The sequence below is a fragment of the Archocentrus centrarchus genome, chromosome 2, assembly GCF_007364275.1.
Source record: "Archocentrus centrarchus isolate MPI-CPG fArcCen1 chromosome 2, fArcCen1, whole genome shotgun sequence".
NCBI lineage: Eukaryota > Metazoa > Chordata > Actinopteri > Cichliformes > Cichlidae > Archocentrus > Archocentrus centrarchus.
The window spans coordinates 6,563,496-6,585,936 of NC_044347.1; the positions used below are offsets into that span (position 1 = coordinate 6,563,496).

The window sequence follows — 22,441 nt, forward strand, 5'->3', positions numbered from 1 at the left end:
AGGGTTGTCCTTTCCCCAAACTCCTCATGGTGAAAATTTGATAAAAAATAATGGCGGTGAGCTGACCAGATCCATAATTATAAATTCCAGTTTGGAAGCTTGTGAAGAGATGCTCTAGTTAACAAAGCAGCACAGCAGGGTAAAAAGGAAGGGTTGGGGCGAGAAGAAAGTGCGTCTGTCTCCGCTGAGAGCTGAAGAGGAAAAAAAAAAGAGTAAATATATATACATACATACACACACACACACACACACAAGATGGATAGAGATAATGTAAGATCTGAAAGTTTTAGTGTTTCTGGTTTCAATGAAGAAGTTTTGGTTTTAAAACAGACCTTGAAGCATATCATGGAAACTAGAACCAACCAACAACTAAGCATCATTTTTAATCTCAGTGGCCTAAAATGAGTGAAGTTTGACTGCATTTATTTTAGAAACATCTTTGCTGTAGACCAGTAGATTCTCATTGTGATCTGATGTTTGGCTCTATGATTCAGTCTGATTGGGTCATTCATATAGTATTCTGTTCCAGCTGCTGGAGGACAACATCATCACTTTTGTGAAGAACGAACTGAAGAAGATCCAGAAGGTTCTGAGTCCAGATTACCCAGAATGCTTAGAGAGTCATGGGGAGGGTGACACGGCCTTGGAGGGTGAGGATGAAGAGCAGAAGAGAAGCAGAGAGGCTTTTGTGAAGATCACACTGCACTTCCTGAGGAGAATGAAGCAGGAGGAGCTGGCTGACCGTCTGCAGAGCAGTAAGAGGATTTCTCTGAAGATTTAAGCTGCTGCAAAAATAAAATATTTACTAATGTCTCAAGAGATGGACCAACATGTTGGCCTACTTAATATATAATAATTCATTTTAACAGCTTATTATTGCATTTTCAGAATACTTTGCTCCAGTCTGTCGACAAGAACTTAAGTCCACCCTGAAGAAGAAGTTCCAGTGTGTGTTTGAGGGGATCTCTAAAGCAGGAAACCCAACCCTTCTGAATCAGATCTACACAGAGCTCTACATCACAGAGGGAGGGGCTGCAGAGGTCAATGATGAACATGAGGTCAGACAGATTGAAACAGCATCCAGGAAACCAGACAGACCAGAAACACCAATCAGACAAGAAGACATCTTTAAAGGCTCACCTGGAAGAGATGAACCAATCAGAACAGTGCTGACAAAGGGAGTGGCTAACATTGGGAAAACAGTCTTAACACAGAAGTTCACTCTGGACTGGGCTGAAGACAAAGCCAACCAGGACATCCAGTTCATGTTTCCATTCACTTTCAGAGAGCTGAATGTGCTGAAAGAGAAAAAGTTCAGCTTGGTGGAACTTGTTCATCACTTCTTTACTGAAACCAAAGAAGCAGGAATCTGCAGCTTTGAAGACTTCCAGGTTGTGTTCATCTTTGATGGTCTGGATGAGTGTCGACTTCCTCTGGACTTCCACAACACTGAGATCCTGACTGATGTTACAGAGTCCACCTCAGTGGATGTGCTGCTGACAAACCTCATCAGGGGGAACCTGCTTCCCTCTGCTCACCTCTGGATAACCACACGACCTGCAGCAGCCAATCAGATCCCTCCTGAGTTTGTTGGCATGGTGACAGAGGTCAGAGGGTTCACTGACCTACAGAAGGACGAGTACTTCAGGAAGAGATTCAGAGATGAGGAGCAGGCCAGCAGGATCATCTCCCACATCAAGACATCACGAAGCCTCCACATCATGTGCCACATCCCAGTCTTCTGCTGGATCACTGCTACAGTTCTGGAGGATGTGCTGAAAACCAGAGAGGGAGGAGAGCTGCCCAAGACCCTGACTGATATGTACATCCACTTCCTGGTGGTTCAGGCCAAAGTGAAGAAGGTCAAGTACGATGGAGGATTTGAGACAGATCCACACTGGAGTCCAGAGAGCAGGAAGATGATTGAGTCTCTGGGAAAACTGGCTTTTGATCAGCTGCAGAAAGGAAACCTGATCTTCTATGAATCAGACCTGACAGAGTGTGGCATCGATATCAGAGCAGCCTCAGTGTACTCAGGAGTGTTCACACAGATCTTTAAAGAGGAGAGAGGGCTGTACCAGGACAAGGTGTTCTGCTTCATCCATCTGAGTGTTCAGGAGTTTCTGGCTGCTCTTCATGTCCATCTGACCTTCATCAACTCTGGAGTCAATCTGCTGGAAGAACAACAAACAGCCTCCCAGGACTCTGAAAAGAAAACATCTGCACAGACACACCTCTACCAGACTGCTGTGAACAAGGCCTTACAGAGTCCAAATGGACACCTGGACTTGTTCCTCCGTTTCCTCCTGGGTCTTTCACTGCACACCAATCAGACTCTCCTACGAGATCTTCTGACACAGACAAGAAGTAGCTCACAGACCAATCAGGAAACAGTCCAGTACATCAAGAAGAAGCTCAATGAGAATCTGTCTGCAGAGAAAAGCATCAACCTGTTCCACTGTCTGAATGAACTGAATGATCGTTCTCTAGTGGAGGAGATCCAACAGTCCCTGAGATCAGGACGTCTCTCCACAGATAAACTGTCTCCTGCTCAGTGGTCAGCTCTGGTCTTCATCTTACTGTCATCAGAAGAAGATCTGGATGTGTTTGACCTGAAGAAATACTCTGCTTCAGAGGAGGCTCTGCTGAGGCTGCTGCCAGTGGTCAAAGCCTCCAACAAAGCTCTGTAAGTTATCATAAACATTTAATAACTTAAATACACTTTAAACAGGAAATTACTTTCTTCATATGATCCGTACAGTGGTGTGAAAACCTCCTGATTTCTTAGTATTTGTCACACTTCCATATTTTCAGATCAGCAACAAATTTTAATAATATAACCATTGTTAATATTAGACAACATGTAGTTTAAATAATTTATTTCATTTATTATTTTCACTTAATTGATTCCATCATTTAATAACTTGGGTAAATATAAAATGCAGGTAAAAATTTCTTTGATCTGAAACGTGTGACAATTGTATCAATTAAATTAATTAAATTAAATTAATTAATTAAACAATTAAATCCATTTTTACAGCACTGTATTAATGTTGGGCAATTTTCTAGTCCAGTTGCCCTCCCCCTGTGACATTGCCGATGAATTGACAGCAGAAGAGCTGCCATTGTGGTATTGCTATCTTTAAAAAAACATGAGTGACTTCCAGCATGAAGAAGCATTTGCATGTTGACAATCACCACTTTCTGATTCAGCCTCTTAATTACTGAACATATGATGACTGGATATCAGCTGAACAGTGATAACAGTGGAGGAAACAAGTGAAGGAGATGAGATAAAGGAGCATCTCTGTCAATGCACAGTTACATTAAACTCTGATTTAAAAATAAATGAATAAAAATCAGACCAGCAGTCAGACATATCTTCCTATTTTCTCTTATTTGATTGTTATTGTGATCGATCACTGTCACTCAACACACACACACACACACACACACACACACACACACACACACACACACACACACACACACACACACACACACACACATAGGATTAGGTTTCATATTCATGTGACTTGTGTTAATGTTACTTCCCTCTCACTTAAACTGTAATAGTATGAATTATATCAATAATAATATTTGAACATATGAACCTGTGTATTCAGACTCAGAGCTTTTGCTTTCAAACAGACCTCATTAAACATCATTCATCATCATCAATCAGTCACTCATCTGCTCCAAAGAGGTACTTTTACTTTCTTACTTTCAGTACATTTCACAGCCTGTACTTTTACTTGAGTAAAAGTGAATAAGTACAGGCTACTCTGTTAAAGGTACAGAGTATTTTTTTAACACAAGTACTTTTTAAGAAAAGTATGTCAGTACTTTTGCAAATGCAACAAACTTTGCTGCATTGAGAGAGTTCAGTGAGTTGTGGAGTATTAATTGTTACCTTATGTTAATATACATGAAACATATGATTTGGACCTGTGAATCACAGTGTGAAAAATCAATATAAGCCATGTCTCCATAAACTTTAACACTATTTCTGTCCAATATTATATTTCACTTAAGCCCTTACAAAGCTACAGTGGACAATTTATGTGTTCTGGGATGGAAGTTTGGTACGACTCACTTACAGTAAAGGCAAAATCGAGAATCGAGAAACTTGTAAAAATTGCCATGAAAATTGTTGGATATAAGGAGTATCAGTCTCTGCAATCAAAGTATGAAACAATTGTTGTACAGCAGGCTTACAGGATTATTAAGGATTCTTCCCAAACCCTCTTTACAGAATACGAGCTGCTACCTTCAGGAAGACGTTACAGAGCTCGTAGCTGTAAAACAAACCACTACAAGCTCTCATTCCTCCCAACATCTATTGAACAAAGACTCAGCACTGTTTAAAAGGCCTCAAGCCTTTAAAAAAAAAAAAAAAAAAAAAAAAAAAAAAAAAAAAGGCCTCAAGCCAAACCAATATGAGTGTTAGAGATGAACTTTGATTTATTTATTTTATTTTAATTTTTCATATTATTACTTGATCCTTCTCTCTGTTTTTATTATGCAAATTGCAGCTGAGTAACACTGTTTCTCCAAGACAAATTTCCTGTTGCGGGACAATAAAGTTTATTTGATTGATTGATTGATTGTTCTCCAATGATCTGGGATATCGGAAATTTTGGTATTGAACTGATACCAAGTAAACACAACACAACTTTTAAAGCAACCTTCTGTACTTTTATCATATAGAGCAGATGTCCAGCCATCAGTTTGTGCCCTGAAGCTCTGCTTACTTGTGTTATGCAGCAGGACAATGATCCAAAACACACCAGCAAGGCCACCTCTGATTGGCTAAAACAAAGTCCAGCTGAGATGCTTTGGCCTTAAACAGGCCGTTCATGCTGGAAAACCCTCCAATGTGGCTGAATTAAAACTATTCTGTAAAGAAGAGTGGACCAAAATTCCTCCACAGTGATGTGAGAGACTCGTCAGAAATCACTAACATGTGATTGCTGCCAAGGGTGACACAACCAGTTATTTGTCAGGGTTGCTGCTGAGGCCGGCAAGGCAGAGGACCCCAATGCAGGACTCGAAGGCGAGAGCTAACTTTATACTCCAGCTTTATTAACAGGAACACAGAATGTAACAGAGCTGGTCAGGAGCCAGCAGTACATAACTCAAAAAAACAGTCAAACTTGCCTTGGCTAGATGTAAACATGAACTTGAGGCATAAAGACACAAAGCAGGGAAACAAATGACGATGCAACAAGGAACAAAGGGAAATACAGACAATATATCCACAGAGGGACAATCAGGGAACAGGTAACAGGTGAGGAGCACAGCTGAACATAATTACAGAGATGAGACGAAGACATGAGAAACAAACAGACACAGGAACACCGACAGAACAGGAGGACATGGAAACACAGGAGGAGTGGGAATCACAACATAACTAAACAATAATCAAGAACAAATCTCAAATAACTAAAGTAAGATCTAAAAATGCAAACTGCAAACCCATCATAAAACTAGAGCAACAACAAACTAAGAAACACAACGAGGGAAATGAAACACTTCAATTACAAAAACACAAAACCCTGGACAAACAGACCAGGACTGTGACATCATTAGTTTTAGGGGGCAGTTACTTTTTCACACAGGGACAGGTAGGTTTGGATAGTTTTTAATTAATGAATGAAATCATCATTTAAAAACTGCATTTTGTATTTACTCAGGTTATCTTTGTCTAATATTAAAACTAGTTTGATCTGAAACATGTAAGTGTGACAAATATAAAAATCATTAAATCAGGAAGGGGCCAAATACTTTTTCACAGCACTGTAAGCAGTAAGTTGTCTTTTCATTTACAGCTGTAAAATATCTCCACAGGATGCTCCTTTTCACTTCACTGTTTAGTGCTGCTGAGTCACGTGATGGCACAGCAACAAATCACAGAAGAGCAGGGGATGAGGGCGCGGAGCTAAGTGTGCCAGGAATGGTGTTTGTGTAGATGTTGAATTATTGATGAAACAGGAGAAATGCAGTTTTGAATGTACTATCAATTCCATCACTCTAGTACTGATCTGATACCAATACCATAATTGAACTGTCAACTATCAACTATCTACAATAAACTATCAACTCTGTCCTGAATGCTTCACAGTCTGCCTGTTTTGAAACCTCTTCTGATATGTGCAATAAGTTTTTACACTTTTTTATTGATAAGGTTGCCACTATAAGGGCCCTCATCCCGGCCCCTGTCTCTGACCCTTCTGCCTCTGTCCCATGTTCTGCTGTTTTTAACCAGTTTGAGCCTGTGACTCTGGCGTTCTTAGAGGATGTGGTTCATCATTTTAAGCCCTCAGGTTCTCCCTGTGATGTTGCTCCTCCTCGATTTCTTAAAGAGGTTTTTCCTAGTATAGAACCATCAGTCCTTGCCATCATTAATAGCAGTTTGTCTTCCGGTGTGGTCCCTGTAAACTTTAAACATTCTGTCGTGCAACCTTTAATTAAGAAATCTGGCCTTGATCAATCGGTGCTTGCTAACTTTAGGCCCATCTCTAAGCTGCCTTTTATTTCTAAACTTTTAGAGAAGATTGTTTACACTCAGTTGAAATCTTTTTTTGGAAAACCATGATATTTTGGAGGTTTTCCAATCTGGATTTAAAGCCCTCCATAGTACAGAATCAGCACTGTTAAGGGTCTTTAACGCTATTCTCCTGGCATCTGATTCTGGTGACTATGTAGTTCTTGTTCTGCTTGATTTAAGTGCAGCTTTTGATACAGTTGACCATGATATTTTAATATCCCCTTTACAGTATCTTGTGGGTATTCGCGGCACTGCTCTGGAATGGTTTAAATCTTATCTAGCAGACAGAACTATCTCAGTTAGCTTTGCTGGCTCTGATTCCTCCTCTGCCCTCTTTTATGTGGGATTCCACAGGGCTCAATTTTGGGGCCCTTGCTTTTTTTCACTTTATCTGCTTCCACTGGGATCCATTCTTAGAAAACATGGAATCACCTTTCACTGCTATGCTGATGATAGCCAAATCTATGTGCCATTAAAGAAGAAGGATGGATTCCAAATTAAATCTCTTCTTGCATGTCTTGATGACATTAAAGCTTGAATGGCCCTAAATTTTCTACATTTTAATGAAAAAAAGACTGAAGTGTTGGTGCTTAGACCCAGTAGCTCTTGTGAGCCTCTGCCCCAGGTTGACTTGAGCCCTTTGGCCTCATATGTTAAGCCCATAATTACAAATCTGGGCTTTATAATGGACAGTGATTTTAAATTGGACAGACAAATTAGTGCAGTAGTGAAGTCTAGCTTCTTTCACTTAAGGCAATTGACAAAGGTAAAACCTATCCTTTCTAGGCAGCATCAAGAAACAGTGATACATGCCTTTATTACATCTCGGCTTGATTACTGTAACGCACTTTATGTTGGAGTCAGCCAGTCTTCTCTTTCACGTCTCCAGTTGGTTCAAAATGCCGCTGCACGTCTCCTGACTGGAACACGTAAAAGACAGCATGTTACACCTGTCCTGGCTTCACTCCACTGGCTGCCTGTGCTCTTTAGAATCCATTTCAAGGTCCTTGTATTTGTTTTTAAATCCTTAAACGGCCTTGCTCCACCTTACCTTTCTGAACTGCTTTGCTCCTATACTCCTGTCCGAGATCTCAGGTCATCTGATCAGATGCTGTTACGTATACAGAGATCTAAGCGGAAGCTCAGAGGGGACCAAGCTTTTTCCATTACTGCCCCTAAGTTGTGGAATGAATTGCCTTTGCACGTTAGACAATCGCCTTCACGGTCTATTTTTAAAACTTATCTTAAAACTTATTTATACTCTCTGGCCTTCAACCGAGCATGAGACATTGATCTTATCTATTTTAATGATTTACATTTTTTATTTATTTATTTATTTTTAATTGCTTGCTTTCTTCTCTTAATATTTTTATTTATTTGGTGTACAGCACTTTGTATTTTCTGTGGCTTTTTAAAGTGCTTGATAAATAAAGCTTGATGATGATGATGATGATGATAACTTTAGGATTGATCCACCCACTAGTGGAGCTCCAATTAAATTAAAATATAAATCAATGTTACTTAAGAAGACTAATCCTTTACTACTTGTTTTCTTATTATTGTCTTTTCAGACTGAGTCTCTGTGACCTCTCAGAGAGAAGCTGTGAAACTCTGTCCTCAGTTCTCAGCTCCCAGTCCTCTAGTCTGAGAGAGCTGGACCTGAGTAGCAATGACCTGAAGGACTCAGGAGTGAAAGCTTTATCTTCTGGACTGGAGGATCCACATTGTAAACTGGAAACACTCAGGTCAGCATTCTTCAAATGTTCAACAGATGACTAAAATCTGGTTTCCATTAGTGTCTAACTGATGCAGGACTGTGTCTGCTGTGATTTATCGAATTATTAAACTGTGGCAGGTTTTTTTCTTTGCTCAAAGAGTTTTATTTTTGAGTTTCTTTATGCTAAAGATTTCTTTAAATCAGCTCCTGAGCCTTGAATCTGGACTGAAATGCTTTCATTGTTTTTCTAAACTGGCTGATGGATCTGATCAAAAATCAAAAACATACAAAGAACAAAGGGTTGATGTTGCTCACCATGGTGAAATCCTGTTTTCTGCACAGTTTGTTCTTATCAGGGTTATTCTAGTTAACGAAGACGAATGAAATAAGGAAAACTGAAATTGAAAAATCATTGTCATTAACTGACTCCTTTGACTACGACAGCACAGATAGAAGCGAATGTCTTGTTGTGGATGATGAAAAATGTGCGCAACACTTCTCAGTCAGGAAAAAACCACCAACATCAAAGTCCACCTGAGAAGCGCACACAAGGCAGCTACACAAACCGCTCTGATCCTATGAGGTAACCTGGCGTGCACCTCTGGAGAAACGTGACTACTCGTCCACGCAGCCCACAACGTTGTTATTAACCTGTTTAGTCCTTGTGCGTTTCCGACTACTTTATCAGTGAGAGAATAACAATCAGGAACAATATAAGGAATCACAAATGTCAGCAAATTCCTGGAGGGAGACGCTGAAACTATCGGACTGAAGACAGCGAACAAACAGGGACAAATATGTTTGCAGCCAAAACACTGAGCACAAAGAGCGAGGACCAAAAAGAGTCCCAGCATGCACCGCATATAAAACACCAGCACACGACCACAAGGTAATTAACACACACAATCCAGTAGGGATGGGAAGCTCGACACTGAAGTTTCAACACTGTGTCGAGCTTCCTAAGCGCAGGTGTTTCGAAACACTGCTCCGAAACCTGGTTCAAAACACCTACATCACGTGACCGTGGCCCTTTTGGCCAGATTATCTCTTTAAAATCTGGCCAATCACAGTTTTTACCCTGATAAATAAAAGTCGCTGCCAAAAACCGATTGCAGGTTCTACTAGTGTTGTAGTCAGGACCACCTAACCCGAGACCGAGACAAGATCAAGACCAGTGCCTGATGCTACATGACCCAATAAAATGTGAAACATGATCAAAATCACTTTTTAAATTGATCTGAAAGATCCACATTCCCATAAAATCATCCTGATATTAAACACTCACAGCTCAAATAAATATAACCATCTTTATTTAATACTCCTGGGTGACTTCCATCATTTATCACAGAATGTAAAACAATTATTCATAGTTCATCACAATAGTCTTTCATAAACAATGCATAAAGTTGTGTTGTTTTTAAACCAACAATCTTTGTAAAAATGGGTGCTATTTCAAAACCACATAGCTAAATGTGTAAAACTGAAAAAATGGCAAACACTCATCGACAGTAAGAGCTAAAGCCTTTAATCTTATACAGATTAAAGCTGCGGGATGTAACTTTTATAAAACATCTGTTTTTTACATATTTGTTAAAACTGTCACCATGTCACGACAGTATGAGACCGATAATCTGCGAAAAAAATGGAGCTCCTCCACCTCCTCCCTGAACCGCTCCCAGTCAAAAACAACCAATCAGAGCCAGGAGGAGGGTCTTAGCACTGTCAATCACTCCTCGTGTATGCTGGTCAATGTAGTTGTGTGCGATACTTCAAGATATTGTATCGATCTTGTGCCAAGTAAACACAGGGCCATTATCACTGATACTTTTCAATAATTATGAAGAATTTCCATGAAGTTTAACTGGTTTGAGATTTTTTTCCTTTGGATCATTAATTAGTTAAAACCCAGGATAGAATTGGGCAAAGTTTATATGTAAGTAGAAAATACTTTATCAAAATAAAATTTATTCTTCTGTGAGCTGACACTTAGACAGTCAGCTCGCATCTTTGATGAAACCGCAGCACTGCATACAGGAGAGAAACTGAAGCCAAAGTATCGATCTCATTACACTGATATTGATCAATACCAATACCAACGTTGGCATCCATATTATCGATATTAGGATCGATCTGCCCACCACTAGCTCAATGTACTAATTGCGGAGAAACAACTTACTTACTTCTCTGCCATTACCATTGGTGGTGGCCATGATAACTTCAACGTACTATCAAAAAATATTTCTCACATCAGCGCTAACGCTAATGCTAATTAGTAGGCTAATGCTAACCGCTAAATGCTGCTCCCACTTGTTAATTGAGTGATGGGGCCTAAGATGTAACTGGAAAGCAGTAATCAGTTTTTTTGGAGGTGTAGTTACATTTCTCGAGGTGCAGGTCAGGTTTGGTTCAGAGAGGATTTTCAGTTATACACAAAGGATCAATGCAGAACTCTAAATCAGGCCTTATTAGATCGATAGAATGATCATTTTTGCATATAATCCAGAAAAGTTACATTTATATATCAAGCATTTAACGTGTCCCAGAGTGCCGTTTCCTTCCACTCTGTTTGCAGAAATCACATAAAAAACATACACAACAAAAACATAATAAAGATTTTTTTAACGATCAGCTGCTAAAAGCATTTCCGACATTTGAATATCAGCCACCATGTTGTGAGCATAAACTATCACGTTTTTAATGCAACAACAGGAAGTGACATCATCTTGCTGGGAACTGTAGTATTTTATTCTTGAAGGCCTATCATAGCTCTACTGGTGCTGAAAACTAATGTTTGACTATGGCTTTCTGAATACAAGTAGGGCTGAAACTATCAATTATTTTAGTAATCAAGTATTCAATTGATTACTCCGTCAATTAATCAAGTAATTGGATAAGAAATAATTTTTCATTTTAACAATTCATCAGCATATTTTAACTTCCGTACTGCAGATGTTTCCCTTTGTGAAACAAACAGGGTGTGGAAGTGGGGGCGTGGAAAAACATCTCAAGGATCCACTCGTGTTAAAGGGTCTTGTTTTTTTGTTTTTTTTCCAAATGATGGAAATCTGTTACAGCGATGGAGAACTATTGTGGAGGAAATGCTCCGCTTACACGGAGACACCTGAGCTGCAGAGTTGAAAGGAAACATCAAAGCAACAAATTTGTGTCGAGGATTTTTAATAATCAAATTGCGTTACTCCAAGAATCGTTGCAGCCCTAAAACTTGCATTAAATTTTTAGTTTGTGTATCAAATACATGAAGGTTGGTATTTACCTTTCATGCTGGGATTTGTTTGTTGAATCGGAAGCCTGAAATTTTCCTTTGATCTTAATTTTCCCTCTTACTTCTCCACGTGTTCATGCCGGTTGTTATTTCGATTTATGCAGCACACGCGTGACCATAGTGAGATCAAACGTGCACACTGTGAATGAAACTGTCAGTGCTCTGTGGGAGATTACAAGCTGCGGTGAAATGATACAGGCGTAAGCAGCGATAATAGCAGCGACCTAGCCAGGGCGGAGTCTGTGAGGTGCGCTCCTTTGAGAGGCAGAGGAGCGCAATCTTTGTTGGATTTGAATCAGTACGTTTTGCATCCAATAAAAGCAAAAATGTTAACAAATAAATTGGACAGTATTCTGGCAATTTAGTGATATTTCTGGAGCTGTGGTCTTGACTGGTCTTGAAATAAAATCCAGAGTCCGCAAGGTCCGAGTCCATGACAAGACCGAGACCATCAAAAAGCGGTCTCGAGACCAAGACCGATCTCGAGTGCTAAAACACTAGCTTCTACCTTGTGACAGAAATGTTGTTTCTTACTCAAAATGACTTGATATCATTCAATATGATCAAGAGATATACAGAAAATAAACAATGTGTAAAATATACAAAAAATAGAATGTATAAAAATATATACATACATACCTACATTGGTGCATCTGTACATTGTAAGAAAGTAAATGCGTGTATACATATAATAATGAAGATGATGAATATTGCACTTGGTGAATGAATATTGCACTAGTGAATGAATACTGGATATTACACAATATAGGAATGTTAGATATTGTTCAGTATAAATGATATAATATTGCACAGAGATGTGGGTGTTGCACAGTTACAGTGGGTGAGTGTGTGAGTTCAGGGTGGTGATTGCTCTGGCGAAGAAACTGTTCCTGAGTCTGTTTGTTCTGGCTTTGATGCACCTGTAGCGCCTGCCAGAGGGCAGCAGGTCAAACAGGTCAAAGCCAGGGTGTGAGCTGTCCTTGATGATGTTCCTGGCTCTGCTGATGCAGCGGGAGGTGTAGATGTCCATCAGGGAGGGGAGAGGGCAGCCAACGATTCTTTGTGCTGTCTTGACTACCCTCTGAAGCCTGACCCTGTCTGCCTCAGTGCAGCTGCCATACCATACTGTGATACAGTACGTCAGCAGGCTCTCAATGGATGAGCGGTAGAAGGTCAGCAGCAGGTTTGAGTTCAAGTTGTTCTTCCTGAGGACCCTCAGGAAGTGAAGTCGCTGCTGAGCCTTCTTGATAACAGCTGTGATGTTATCTGACCAAGAGAGATCAGCAGAGATGAGGACACCGAGAAACCTGAAGGTGTGGACCCTCTCCACACGCTCGCCGTTGATGTAGAGGGGAGCTGGGTCAGTCCTGTGCTTCCTGAAGTCGATGATGATCTCTTTGGTTTTCATGGTGTTCAGTACCAGGTTGTTCTCTGAACACCAGGCTGTCAACTTCAGGACCTCCTCTCTGTAAGCTGCCTCATCTCCCTTTGAGATGAGTCCAACCACTGTGGTGTCGTCAGCAAATTTGACGATGAGGTTGTTATTGTGGGCCGGACTGCAGTCATGGGTGTAGAGGCAGTACAGGAGGGGGCTCAGCACACAGCCCTGTGGGGAGCCAGTGCTCAGTGTGTGGGTGGAGGAGAGATGGGGGCCAAGTCTCACAGTCTGGGGCCGGTTGGTTAAGAAGTCCTTGATCCAGGAACATGTGAGAGGGGGGAGGCCCAGGGTGTGCAGTTTGGTGGTGAGAATGTCCGGGATGATTGTGTTGAACGCTGAGCTGTAATCCACAAAGAGCATGCGAGCGTAGCTCTGCTGCTGCTCCAAGTGGCTCAACACAGAGTGGAGAGCTACAGCGATGGCGTCCTCTGTGGATCTGTTTGCACGATATGCAAACTGATGGGTGTCGAAAGTGGGGGGCAGATGGTCTTTGATGTGCTGGAGAACCAGTCTCTCAAAGCACTTCATGATTACCGGTGTGAGGGCCACAGGGCGGTAATCATTTAGGCTGGTGACAGATGACCTTTTGGGCACGGGGATGATTGTGGCTGTTTTTAGGCAGGGGAGGATGACTGCTTGGGCCAGGGAGAGGTTGAAAATCCTGGTGAGAATCAGGGTGAGCTGGTGGGCACACGCTCTGATCACCTTGCCAGGTACTCCATCTGGTCCGGCAGCCTTCCTGGGGTTCACTGCCAGGAGCACGCGCCGTACCTCATGCTCCTGGACAGTGAGTGGGGTGCAGCCTGGTGGGGGGGGGCAGGACTGGAGCAGATGGGTGGTCCTGAGGCATCTCAAAGCGAGCAAAGAAACAGTTAAGTTCCTCTGCTAGTGACACACTCAGGTCTCCTGCAGTCACATCACAGCCTCTGAAGTTTGTGATGTTCTGAATGCCCTGCCACACCTCCCGTGTGTTATTGCTGGACAGATGGGACTCTATTCTCCTCCTGTAGTCAATTTTGGCTTTTTTAATTCCTCTTTTCAGGTCAGCTCGAGCAGCCCTGTACAGAGCTCTGTCGCCTGACCTGAAGGCAGCATCACGGGTTTTGAGGAGTGAACGGACCTGGCTGTTCATCCAGGGTTTCTGGTTAGGGAAAACCCGGATGTTTTTGCTGACAGTCACATTTCCGATACAGAACTTAATGTAGTCCAGTACCGTCCCTGTGAATGTTTCTAGGTCCTCGTGTTCGAATAAGTCCCAGTCTGTGTATGCAAAGCAGTCCTGTAGGTCGGAGAGTGCGTTTTCAGGCCAGGTTGTAATGGTTTTTACAGTAGGCCTGGCTCTCCGTCTGAGGGGGGTGTATGCTGGGGTGAGCAGCAGGGAAAGATGGTCGGACTGGCCGAGGTGGGGGAGGGGTTTGGCTCTGTAAGCGTGCTTAATGTTGGAGTAAACATGGTCAAGAGTGTTCTCCCCTCTTGTGGAACATTTGACATGTTGGTGGAATTTCGGGAGTACAGTCTTTAAGTTGGCCTTGTTAAAGTCTCCCGCGATAATAAGAACACCGTCGGGGTGGACCCGCTGCTGTTCGTTAATGGCGTTCAGCAGGAGAGAGAGCGCCATGCTAACGTTAGCATCGGGAGCTATATACACAGCTGTGACGATCACTACTGTTAGCTCTCTGGGTAGAAAGAAAGGCCGACATCTTACAGACATGTACTCGAGGTCTGGGGAACAATGTTTGTCTATGATTGTTCCGTTGTTACACCAGTCCTCATGCACGTAAATACAGAGACCCCCTCCCCTGCTCTTACCGGAGTCCTTGGTCCGATCTCCGCATAGCAGAGTGCGGCCTGCTAGCTGCACGCTAGCATCGGGAATGTGGGGGTTTAGCCAGGTCTCGGTGATAATCATTACACAGGAGTCACGAACATAGCGATTTACAGCCAGCTCTAACTCTAGGTTGTCCGTTTTATTTACCATGGACCTGGCGTTGGAGAGATACAGGCTCGGCAGAGGAGGCCTGTGTGGTTGGCATTTCAGCTTCAGCACAAAGCCGGACCTGCAGCCCCGCTTCTGCTTCCTCTCCCTCCGCCGTCGGCGGCGCCTTCCAGACCCGATAACAATCCACGGAGCCCCCGGCGGTCTCGCTATAGCGTCTGGGATGTTATGAGTGTAGTGAAAATCACTCGATACTGATATCTTGTGCCGGTAGCCAATGTCCACAAGATCCTGGCGTGTGTAGCAGTTGTTTACAGAGACAAATGCACCAAAACTAACAAATATGAAATACAAAAAGTACAAAAAAGAGCACCGAAAGGAAGAGCCGTGAGCCGCTGCGTCTGTGCGCGCCGCCATCTTGACGTATTTTTCACAGATTATAGATCAGCAAGTCATTTACAACAGTTTAAATATGGACAAACATTTTCTGGCAGACGATCACTTTTTGGCACAACACCGGGATTCATTTGTTTTTTCTTCTCTTTTTTTAATTTAATGAACCTGTTATTTTTTTGTTTGTTTGTTTGTTTTTTGAGCTGGGCTTTGTAATTGCTGAATTATTATTATTATTTTTAACCAACGCTTCTATTTAATACAAGCAGTATACACAGGTATAACTCATTATTGTTTCTGTGGGCTGTGAAGAACGATATAGGCGATCCATTTACAAACAGGAGAAACATTTCTTTCGGTGCAAAAGTGGATCAACGAACTCACGCTGGGACAGCTGACTGTGAGCGCTGAAAATCCTCAATCCTCCATTTGTTTCTGCACATGCTGAATTACCTATTTATTTTCAGACATTAGAGGAAGTTCCCCAAGTCTGACCTGCATCCACCCTCTGTTCAGTGTTCTCCTCAATTATGTTGGTCACCACCATCGCTGCAGAAGCGATAAACCAAATAAACTGAGATCACACTGCAATAATTTAATGGTGACATCGGTATTTAAATTTTTCGTTTCCATATTGTATGAATTTATATAATTATAGTTGAAATGTATCAGTAGAATTCAGCTGAGGAGTCACAGTGACCTGACTGGACGGGCCTGGACCTTCGAAACCGTCCAAACGCTGATGCTGTGCTTAATTGGGTTAAAAAAATAAAATAAAATCCGATCACCGGCCGGTTCGGAAACCTCCCGATGGCCACCACACCCCTGGCTACACCAGTTTCTAGCTTTGTTTAACAGTGTGAAAACTTGATGACACAAACTCCCAGAAAGATTAAAAGTCAACCAAAAACATCCAAACTTTTCTTTTTTTTTTCCAGCGCTGGTAAGAAACAAAGCCGACTGAGGCCAAAGACAGCTGTGGCTACAGCTGTAGCCTTATGGGTAATGTAGTGCAGGCCACAGGTTGAGTGTTGTAGGCTAAGGAGAGACCACCCACTTTCTCTGCCCCCTGTGTGTGTGTGCGGGCTAACGCGGGAGAGGAGCGCGAGGGAAAAGTGTGCTCGGTGTGGGTGAAAATAAGTTGTGGCTGACTACCAGCTGCTGCAGCCCAACAAGAGTTTAGTTAGCCGGTTCTGACTGAAATGTATCCCACTGTACACGGTCCTTGCTTCACTAGCGGAACAAATCAGAGCCGGGCCGGGGGCGGGGCAAATGACCGGGCCCTTTATACCCAAATAATAAAGCTCATCATAACATCATTTTATAACATACATATGCCCAGAACAGCGGGAATGTGTATGTTATGAAGTGCCACTCATGTTAGCTTAGTCCGTAAAAATGCTCCACCTAAGAGTGAAAATAAAGCCAGTCAACATCTTATTCAATATTTTACACCTACTACATCACTAAAGTCAGTCGGTCTTGTAAAGTTTTGAGCAACCATGACTCAGTCCTGACTGTTGCAACCTTTAAAACCCCCGTGTAAAACATGAATGATGGGTGATGTATAGTGGGTTGTATACTGTGCACATTGAGCCATGCATATTGCGATATAATCAAGACAGGGCCCTCCTTCTCCACCTCGCCTCGGACATGACAGAGGCCTGGCTACCTGAAATCTTATTCTCCTCTCCTCTCTCCCATCCGGGCCCCCGCTAGCCCCGGGCCGGGGGTGTGCTGCCCTCCCAGCCCCTCCAGAAGCTCCGCCCCTGCCTTGCTTCCTGTAAAGGAATAAAGTTGTGCTGCTGCAATCTTCTGAACTCGCTGCATCTCTCCTCTTTGCTGAGCTGACCTACAGGAGACGAGCGAGCTAGTTAGCAGCTACGAGCCGAGCTGAACTTTATTAAGAAGAAGAAGAAGAAAGAGCTTTATTTGTCACATACATTTACATGCAGTGAAATTCATTCTCTGCATTTAACCCATCACACACATGGAGTATGTAGTACACACAGCACAGCATGGAGCAGGGGGCAGCCAAAGGGCGCCCGGGGAGCAACCTGGGGGGGTGGGCTTGCTCAGGGACCCACAGTGATGCCAGCCCGAGGATTTGAACCAGGGTCCTCTCAGTGACGAACCCTCTTCTTCTCCCCTAGGCCACCACTCCAGGTGTAGAGTTTATTGAGTTTTGGAGTTCATATTTTCTTTGTTGCGCCCTGTTGATGTTCATGAGTGTCCTTAATCTTACACACATTTAGCCTGTAGTGCTGCTGTCTGTGAACAGTTGTTGTTGAATATATTTCTTTAAAGGGATCTTTGTCCAGTTTTTATTACACAATAGTCACTTTTGTGCCTTGAATCTTGCAGCTGATAAAGTTTGAAAAAACTAAAACTAAAAAACTAACTAAAACTAAACTATGATGTAAAATCCAAAACTATTCTAACCCTGGTTCTTCTTCCTCTCTCTGTGTCTGATTCTTAATGAAGTCTTTCCTCATGTGCACCTTTAAATGATGTCAGCCTCACCAGCAGCACAGTTCAGTGGAGGATGATGTTTAGCTGCCACTTTGGTTCTGCAAAGATTTGATGGGTTGTGATCAAATTAGTTTCAGATGTTCATGTTGTCCTCACAATGAAATATAAGAACTTAAACAATCAGCAGACTTTTAATTTAGTGCCATCATCTGCTCAGACTTCTAGTTTGACCAAAACTTTCATTCAAACCAAAAAGCAGCAAAACTAATGACACTCCCATCAGCCTCAGTCCTACTTTATGTAGATTTGATCATCATTTTGACTTCACTGATTTTATCACTTGTAGACTTTAACATTTAGACTGACTTGGTTATTTTGAACTCCTGTTTCAGTCATTTCATTTTAAACTGATTTGTTGCTGCAGTTTGTTGTCTGCATGCAGCTGCTCTGCTGTTCTCTAAGAGTATCTGTCATGTCTGCAGGCTGTCAGGCTGCCTGATCACAGAAGAAGGTTGTAAGTCTCTGGTCTCAGCTTTGAGCTCCAACCCCTCCCATCTGAGAGAGCTGGACCTGAGCTACAACCATCCAGGAGAGGCAGGAGTGAAGCTGCTGGAGCAGCTGAGACTGGAAACTCTCAGGTATGGAGAGGCCTGTTGCAGCCACAGACAGTGTCTGATAGAGGAGGAAGCTGTACTTCACTCTGGCCCTGTCTGATGACTTCATGCTGGATACGAGTGTTATCTGAACAGTCACACATAGAGGAACCTTTTTACTTTGCTTCTATCAGAAAGTCTGCTTGAACAGAAACAGTAGATATCTGTATGGGGGTCTCAAAGGAGAAAATCTCCATCAACAACAATGGAGCAACCAGTTCAAAGTGATCTCTGCAGAGGAACAGTCTCACATTTTTACCCTCTGACCATCAATGGGATTAAGTTTCATAAATCAATAAATGAGCCTTTCTATTGATTTGCAGTGGCTCATGTTCCTGTTAGGAGAATCTGAAATATTGAGCATCAAAGTCAGTGAGAAAAATCAAAGTGAAGCAGACGAGTATGAGAATCAGAGTGAGTGAAACAGAGCAGGAGAATCCAAAAACAGAAACTAATGAAAAGTGAAGTGACAGATGCTTCCTTTGTAGTTCACTGCAGCTGCCTTTGTTTGTGCACTGCAATAATGATCTGATCATTGATCCACTCTGATCATTAATATTCAGACCAAGTAGCAGCACATCAAGGACAGGAGAACAGAAAGTCAGCAGGTCCCTCTGTGATCATTTCCATGCAGAAAAATACAACAAACCTGTTGCATCTTTTTCCAGAGCTGTTAATTAACAGCTCACAGAGTCACTGATGTTCTCCATTTAGAACAAACACAAAGAGGACACAATCTGACAATCAGTGTCTAACAGTGTGTGTCTGAGAGCGATGTAATGTCCATGTGTGCATGCTGAAAGAGACTGTGCTGCTCTGACCCCCCTCCTCCTTTCAGGGTGGAGCCTGCTGGAGTCCGATGGCTGATCCCAGGTCTGAGGAAGTGTAAGTGTGTTTTTAATGTGATTGATGAAAACAAAGCAGCACACATTCAACCATCTTCAAACTGTCACATCACTCATTCACATCTCTGATGTCAGGAGTCATCATCAAAGTGTCAATCAATGAACAGATGATGGATCAATAACTGCAGCTGGATTGTGTTTGTTCTCTCAATCAGATTCCTGTCAACTCACAATTGACACAAACACAATGAACAGAAACCTCACACTGTCTGACAACAACAGGAAGGTGACACGTGTGGAGGATCTTCAGTCATATCCTGATCATCCAGACAGATTTGATGACCAGTGTTCTCAGCTGCTGTGTAGAGATGGTCTGACTGGTCGCTGTTACTGGGAGGTCGAGTGGAGAGGAAAGGTTTATATATCAGTGAGTTACAGAAGAATCAGCAGGAAAGGAAACAGAGATGACTGTTTGTTTGGATGGAATGATCAGTCCTGGAGTCTGAACTGCTCTAATTATGGTTACTCTGTCTGGCACAACAACAGAAAAACATTCATCTCCTCCTCCTCTGTCTCTAACAGAGTAGCAGTGTATGTGGACTGTCCTGCTGGCACTCTGTCCTTCTACAGAGTCTCCTCTGACACTCTGATCCACCTCCACACCTTCAACACCACATTCACTGAACCTCTTTATCCTGGATTTATGTTCTGGTCTTGTGCTTCCTCAGTGTCTCTGTGCTGAGTTGAGTGTAAAGAGTGTCCTCCTGTCAGAGAAACTCTGACTGTTGAACAGATAGTTCAGTCTGTACATGTCTGTCTCTTTCACTCACAAACACGTTTTCAGATTCATGGATTCAATCAGTTGATGTTTGAAACTGTTCTCAATGATTCCTTGTAAACTTCTTCCTCTTCAGTCCTTTAAAGATGGAAGCTGCCATTATTCCAGGATCCACATGTTGTTTTTCTGTCTTTTTCCACTCAAAGCTTCACAGTGAATATCAGGATGTTGTGTTTCTCTGAAGCTCAGTTCAGCTCAGATGATTCAGTTCATATCAGCTGCAGTTCGTTTGCTGCAGATGAGACAAACTGTGATATCAGAGAGGAATCACTGAGCTGCACTGACCCAAAACATCAATTTACAAACTGCTCAGAGACGTTCACACATTATTGTCCAATGAACACAAGTTTGGTGAGCAGCCAGAGTTCATCCTGACATTTATTTTACTGCTGTTAGAATGATGAAATCACAGCTAGACTTTAACTTGTCTGTGGTGGCATTTGGACAATTAAATGATCCTTTAGAAACTAGATAGAAATTTCATTATTTGACAACATTGTTTTTTTAATATATTTTGTGAAATTTACTTCCTGTATCACCAGCTGATGTAAATTCCTGACTATGGAGCATATGTTACACTGTTGTGACTTCATTGCATGACCTTATTGTGTTGTGTTAGTCAGATCTGGCTCAGCAGGTTTTAAATGTTTTGCTTCAGCAGAGAATCTGTACAGTACTAAAGTCAAAGTGTGTAACTTGGATCAGCAATATTTGCTGAATGTGACAGTTTCAGTGATGTAGCAGGAACATCATTTCCTGTTCCTGGACCTCAGCTTTCTAGTTTGATTGTGAGTCTGTTCAGTGTCAGAATAATAAAGTGATTGTGATTAAACCGTACATCAGTGAGACTCTCCTGTTTGATCAGCAGAGAAAATCCCTCTATGTGTTCAAAATGTGCTGAACATTGACTGAAGCTCTAATAGAGACGGAGAGAGATCGTGTATCTGCTCCTTTGTGGGAGGAACAGGACGAGCACTGCCTGATATAGAAAAGGACCTCCAGCAGTCACTGGTGTGAACGTCTCTGAGCAAACAATCAGAAACAGTTTCCATGAGGGTGGCCTGAGGGCCGAATGTCATCGAGTGGGCCCTGTGCTCACTGCCCGGCACCGTGAAGCCAGCTGCTGTTTTCCATAGAATTGGCAGGTCCACCACTGGTGCCCTGTGCTTCTTCCAGATGAGAGCAGGTTCACTCTGAGCACATGTGACAGACATGAAAGGGTCTGGAGAAGCCGTGGACAACATTGTTGCTGTAACATCATTCAGCATGGCCGCTTTGGTGATGGCTCAGTGATGGTCTGGGGAGGTATATCCACGGAGGGACGCACAAACCTCCACAGGCTCAGCAACAACACCCTGACTGCCATCAGGTATTGGGATGCAAACCTTTAGACCCAGTGTCAGACCCCACGCTGGTGCAGTGGGTCCTGGGTTTTTCCTGCTGTATGATTATACCCGGCCTCATGTGGTGAGATGATGCAGGGAGTTCCTGGAGGATAAAGTCACTGATACCATTGACTGGCCCCCATGCTTGCCTGGCCTAAAGCCAACAGAACACCTCTGGGACATTATGTTTAGGTCCATCTAACGCCGCCAAGCTGCACCTCAGACTGTCCAGGAGCTCGGTGATGCCCTGGTCTAAAACTGGGAGGAGACCCCCCAGGACATCATCTGTGGTCTTATTAGGAGCCTGCCCCAACATTGTCAGGCATGCGTGCAAGCACATGGGGACCACACAAACTACTGAGTATGATTTCAGTTGCTCCAATGAAATGTCATCAAAATAGACCAGCCTGCTGCATCATTTTTCTCTGTGATTTTTGGGTGTCTTTTTAAACTCCGCCCCCTGTGGGCTCGTACCTCGGGACTTCCAGGTCATACTCGGCACAGATGTTCCTGTACTATGTCAGCTCCTTGGTCACAGCGTTCCATGTTTGCTCTGCCTGCTAGCATCTCATCATGTGAGGTTTAAATCCCTCCACCTCCACTACAAATACAGACTCAGAGTGAATGGAGCTTTCCCTGCTGCTGTCACTCACACTGATCACTGAACAGTGAGGAGTTCAATCTGAACATCAATGCTTTCTGTTTGTGTGGAGACACAGAGTGACCGATCTGAGCTCATTCATGAGATCACATCTGCTGTGCCTCCCTCAGTCACAAAGTGAAGGTCCATATTCACATATTCACACAGTACCGACTTATGAAGGAATATTTACAACAGTGGAAACCAAATGTGCTCAAATTAAACTATTACAAATCATTCCATTTTTGCCCACTTGTGAGCTCAGAGAGGGTTCATTTCTGCAAAGTTCTT

The 22,441-nt window shown here is 42.7% G+C and overlaps 1 protein-coding gene across 1 annotated transcript in view; it reads left to right on the forward strand.

Moving 5' to 3' along the window:
* LOC115796353 (NLR family CARD domain-containing protein 3-like) overlaps positions 1 to 22,441 on the forward strand; it is a 57,137-nt gene that overhangs the window by 1,085 nt on the left and 33,611 nt on the right. The window contains exons 2-5 of the mRNA XM_030752729.1: positions 530 to 755; positions 889 to 2,686; positions 8,122 to 8,295; positions 18,272 to 18,427. Of these exons, the coding sequence (XP_030608589.1) occupies positions 530 to 755; positions 889 to 2,686; positions 8,122 to 8,295; positions 18,272 to 18,427 (2,354 nt within the window). The remainder of the gene's footprint in view (positions 1 to 529; positions 756 to 888; positions 2,687 to 8,121; positions 8,296 to 18,271; positions 18,428 to 22,441) is intronic.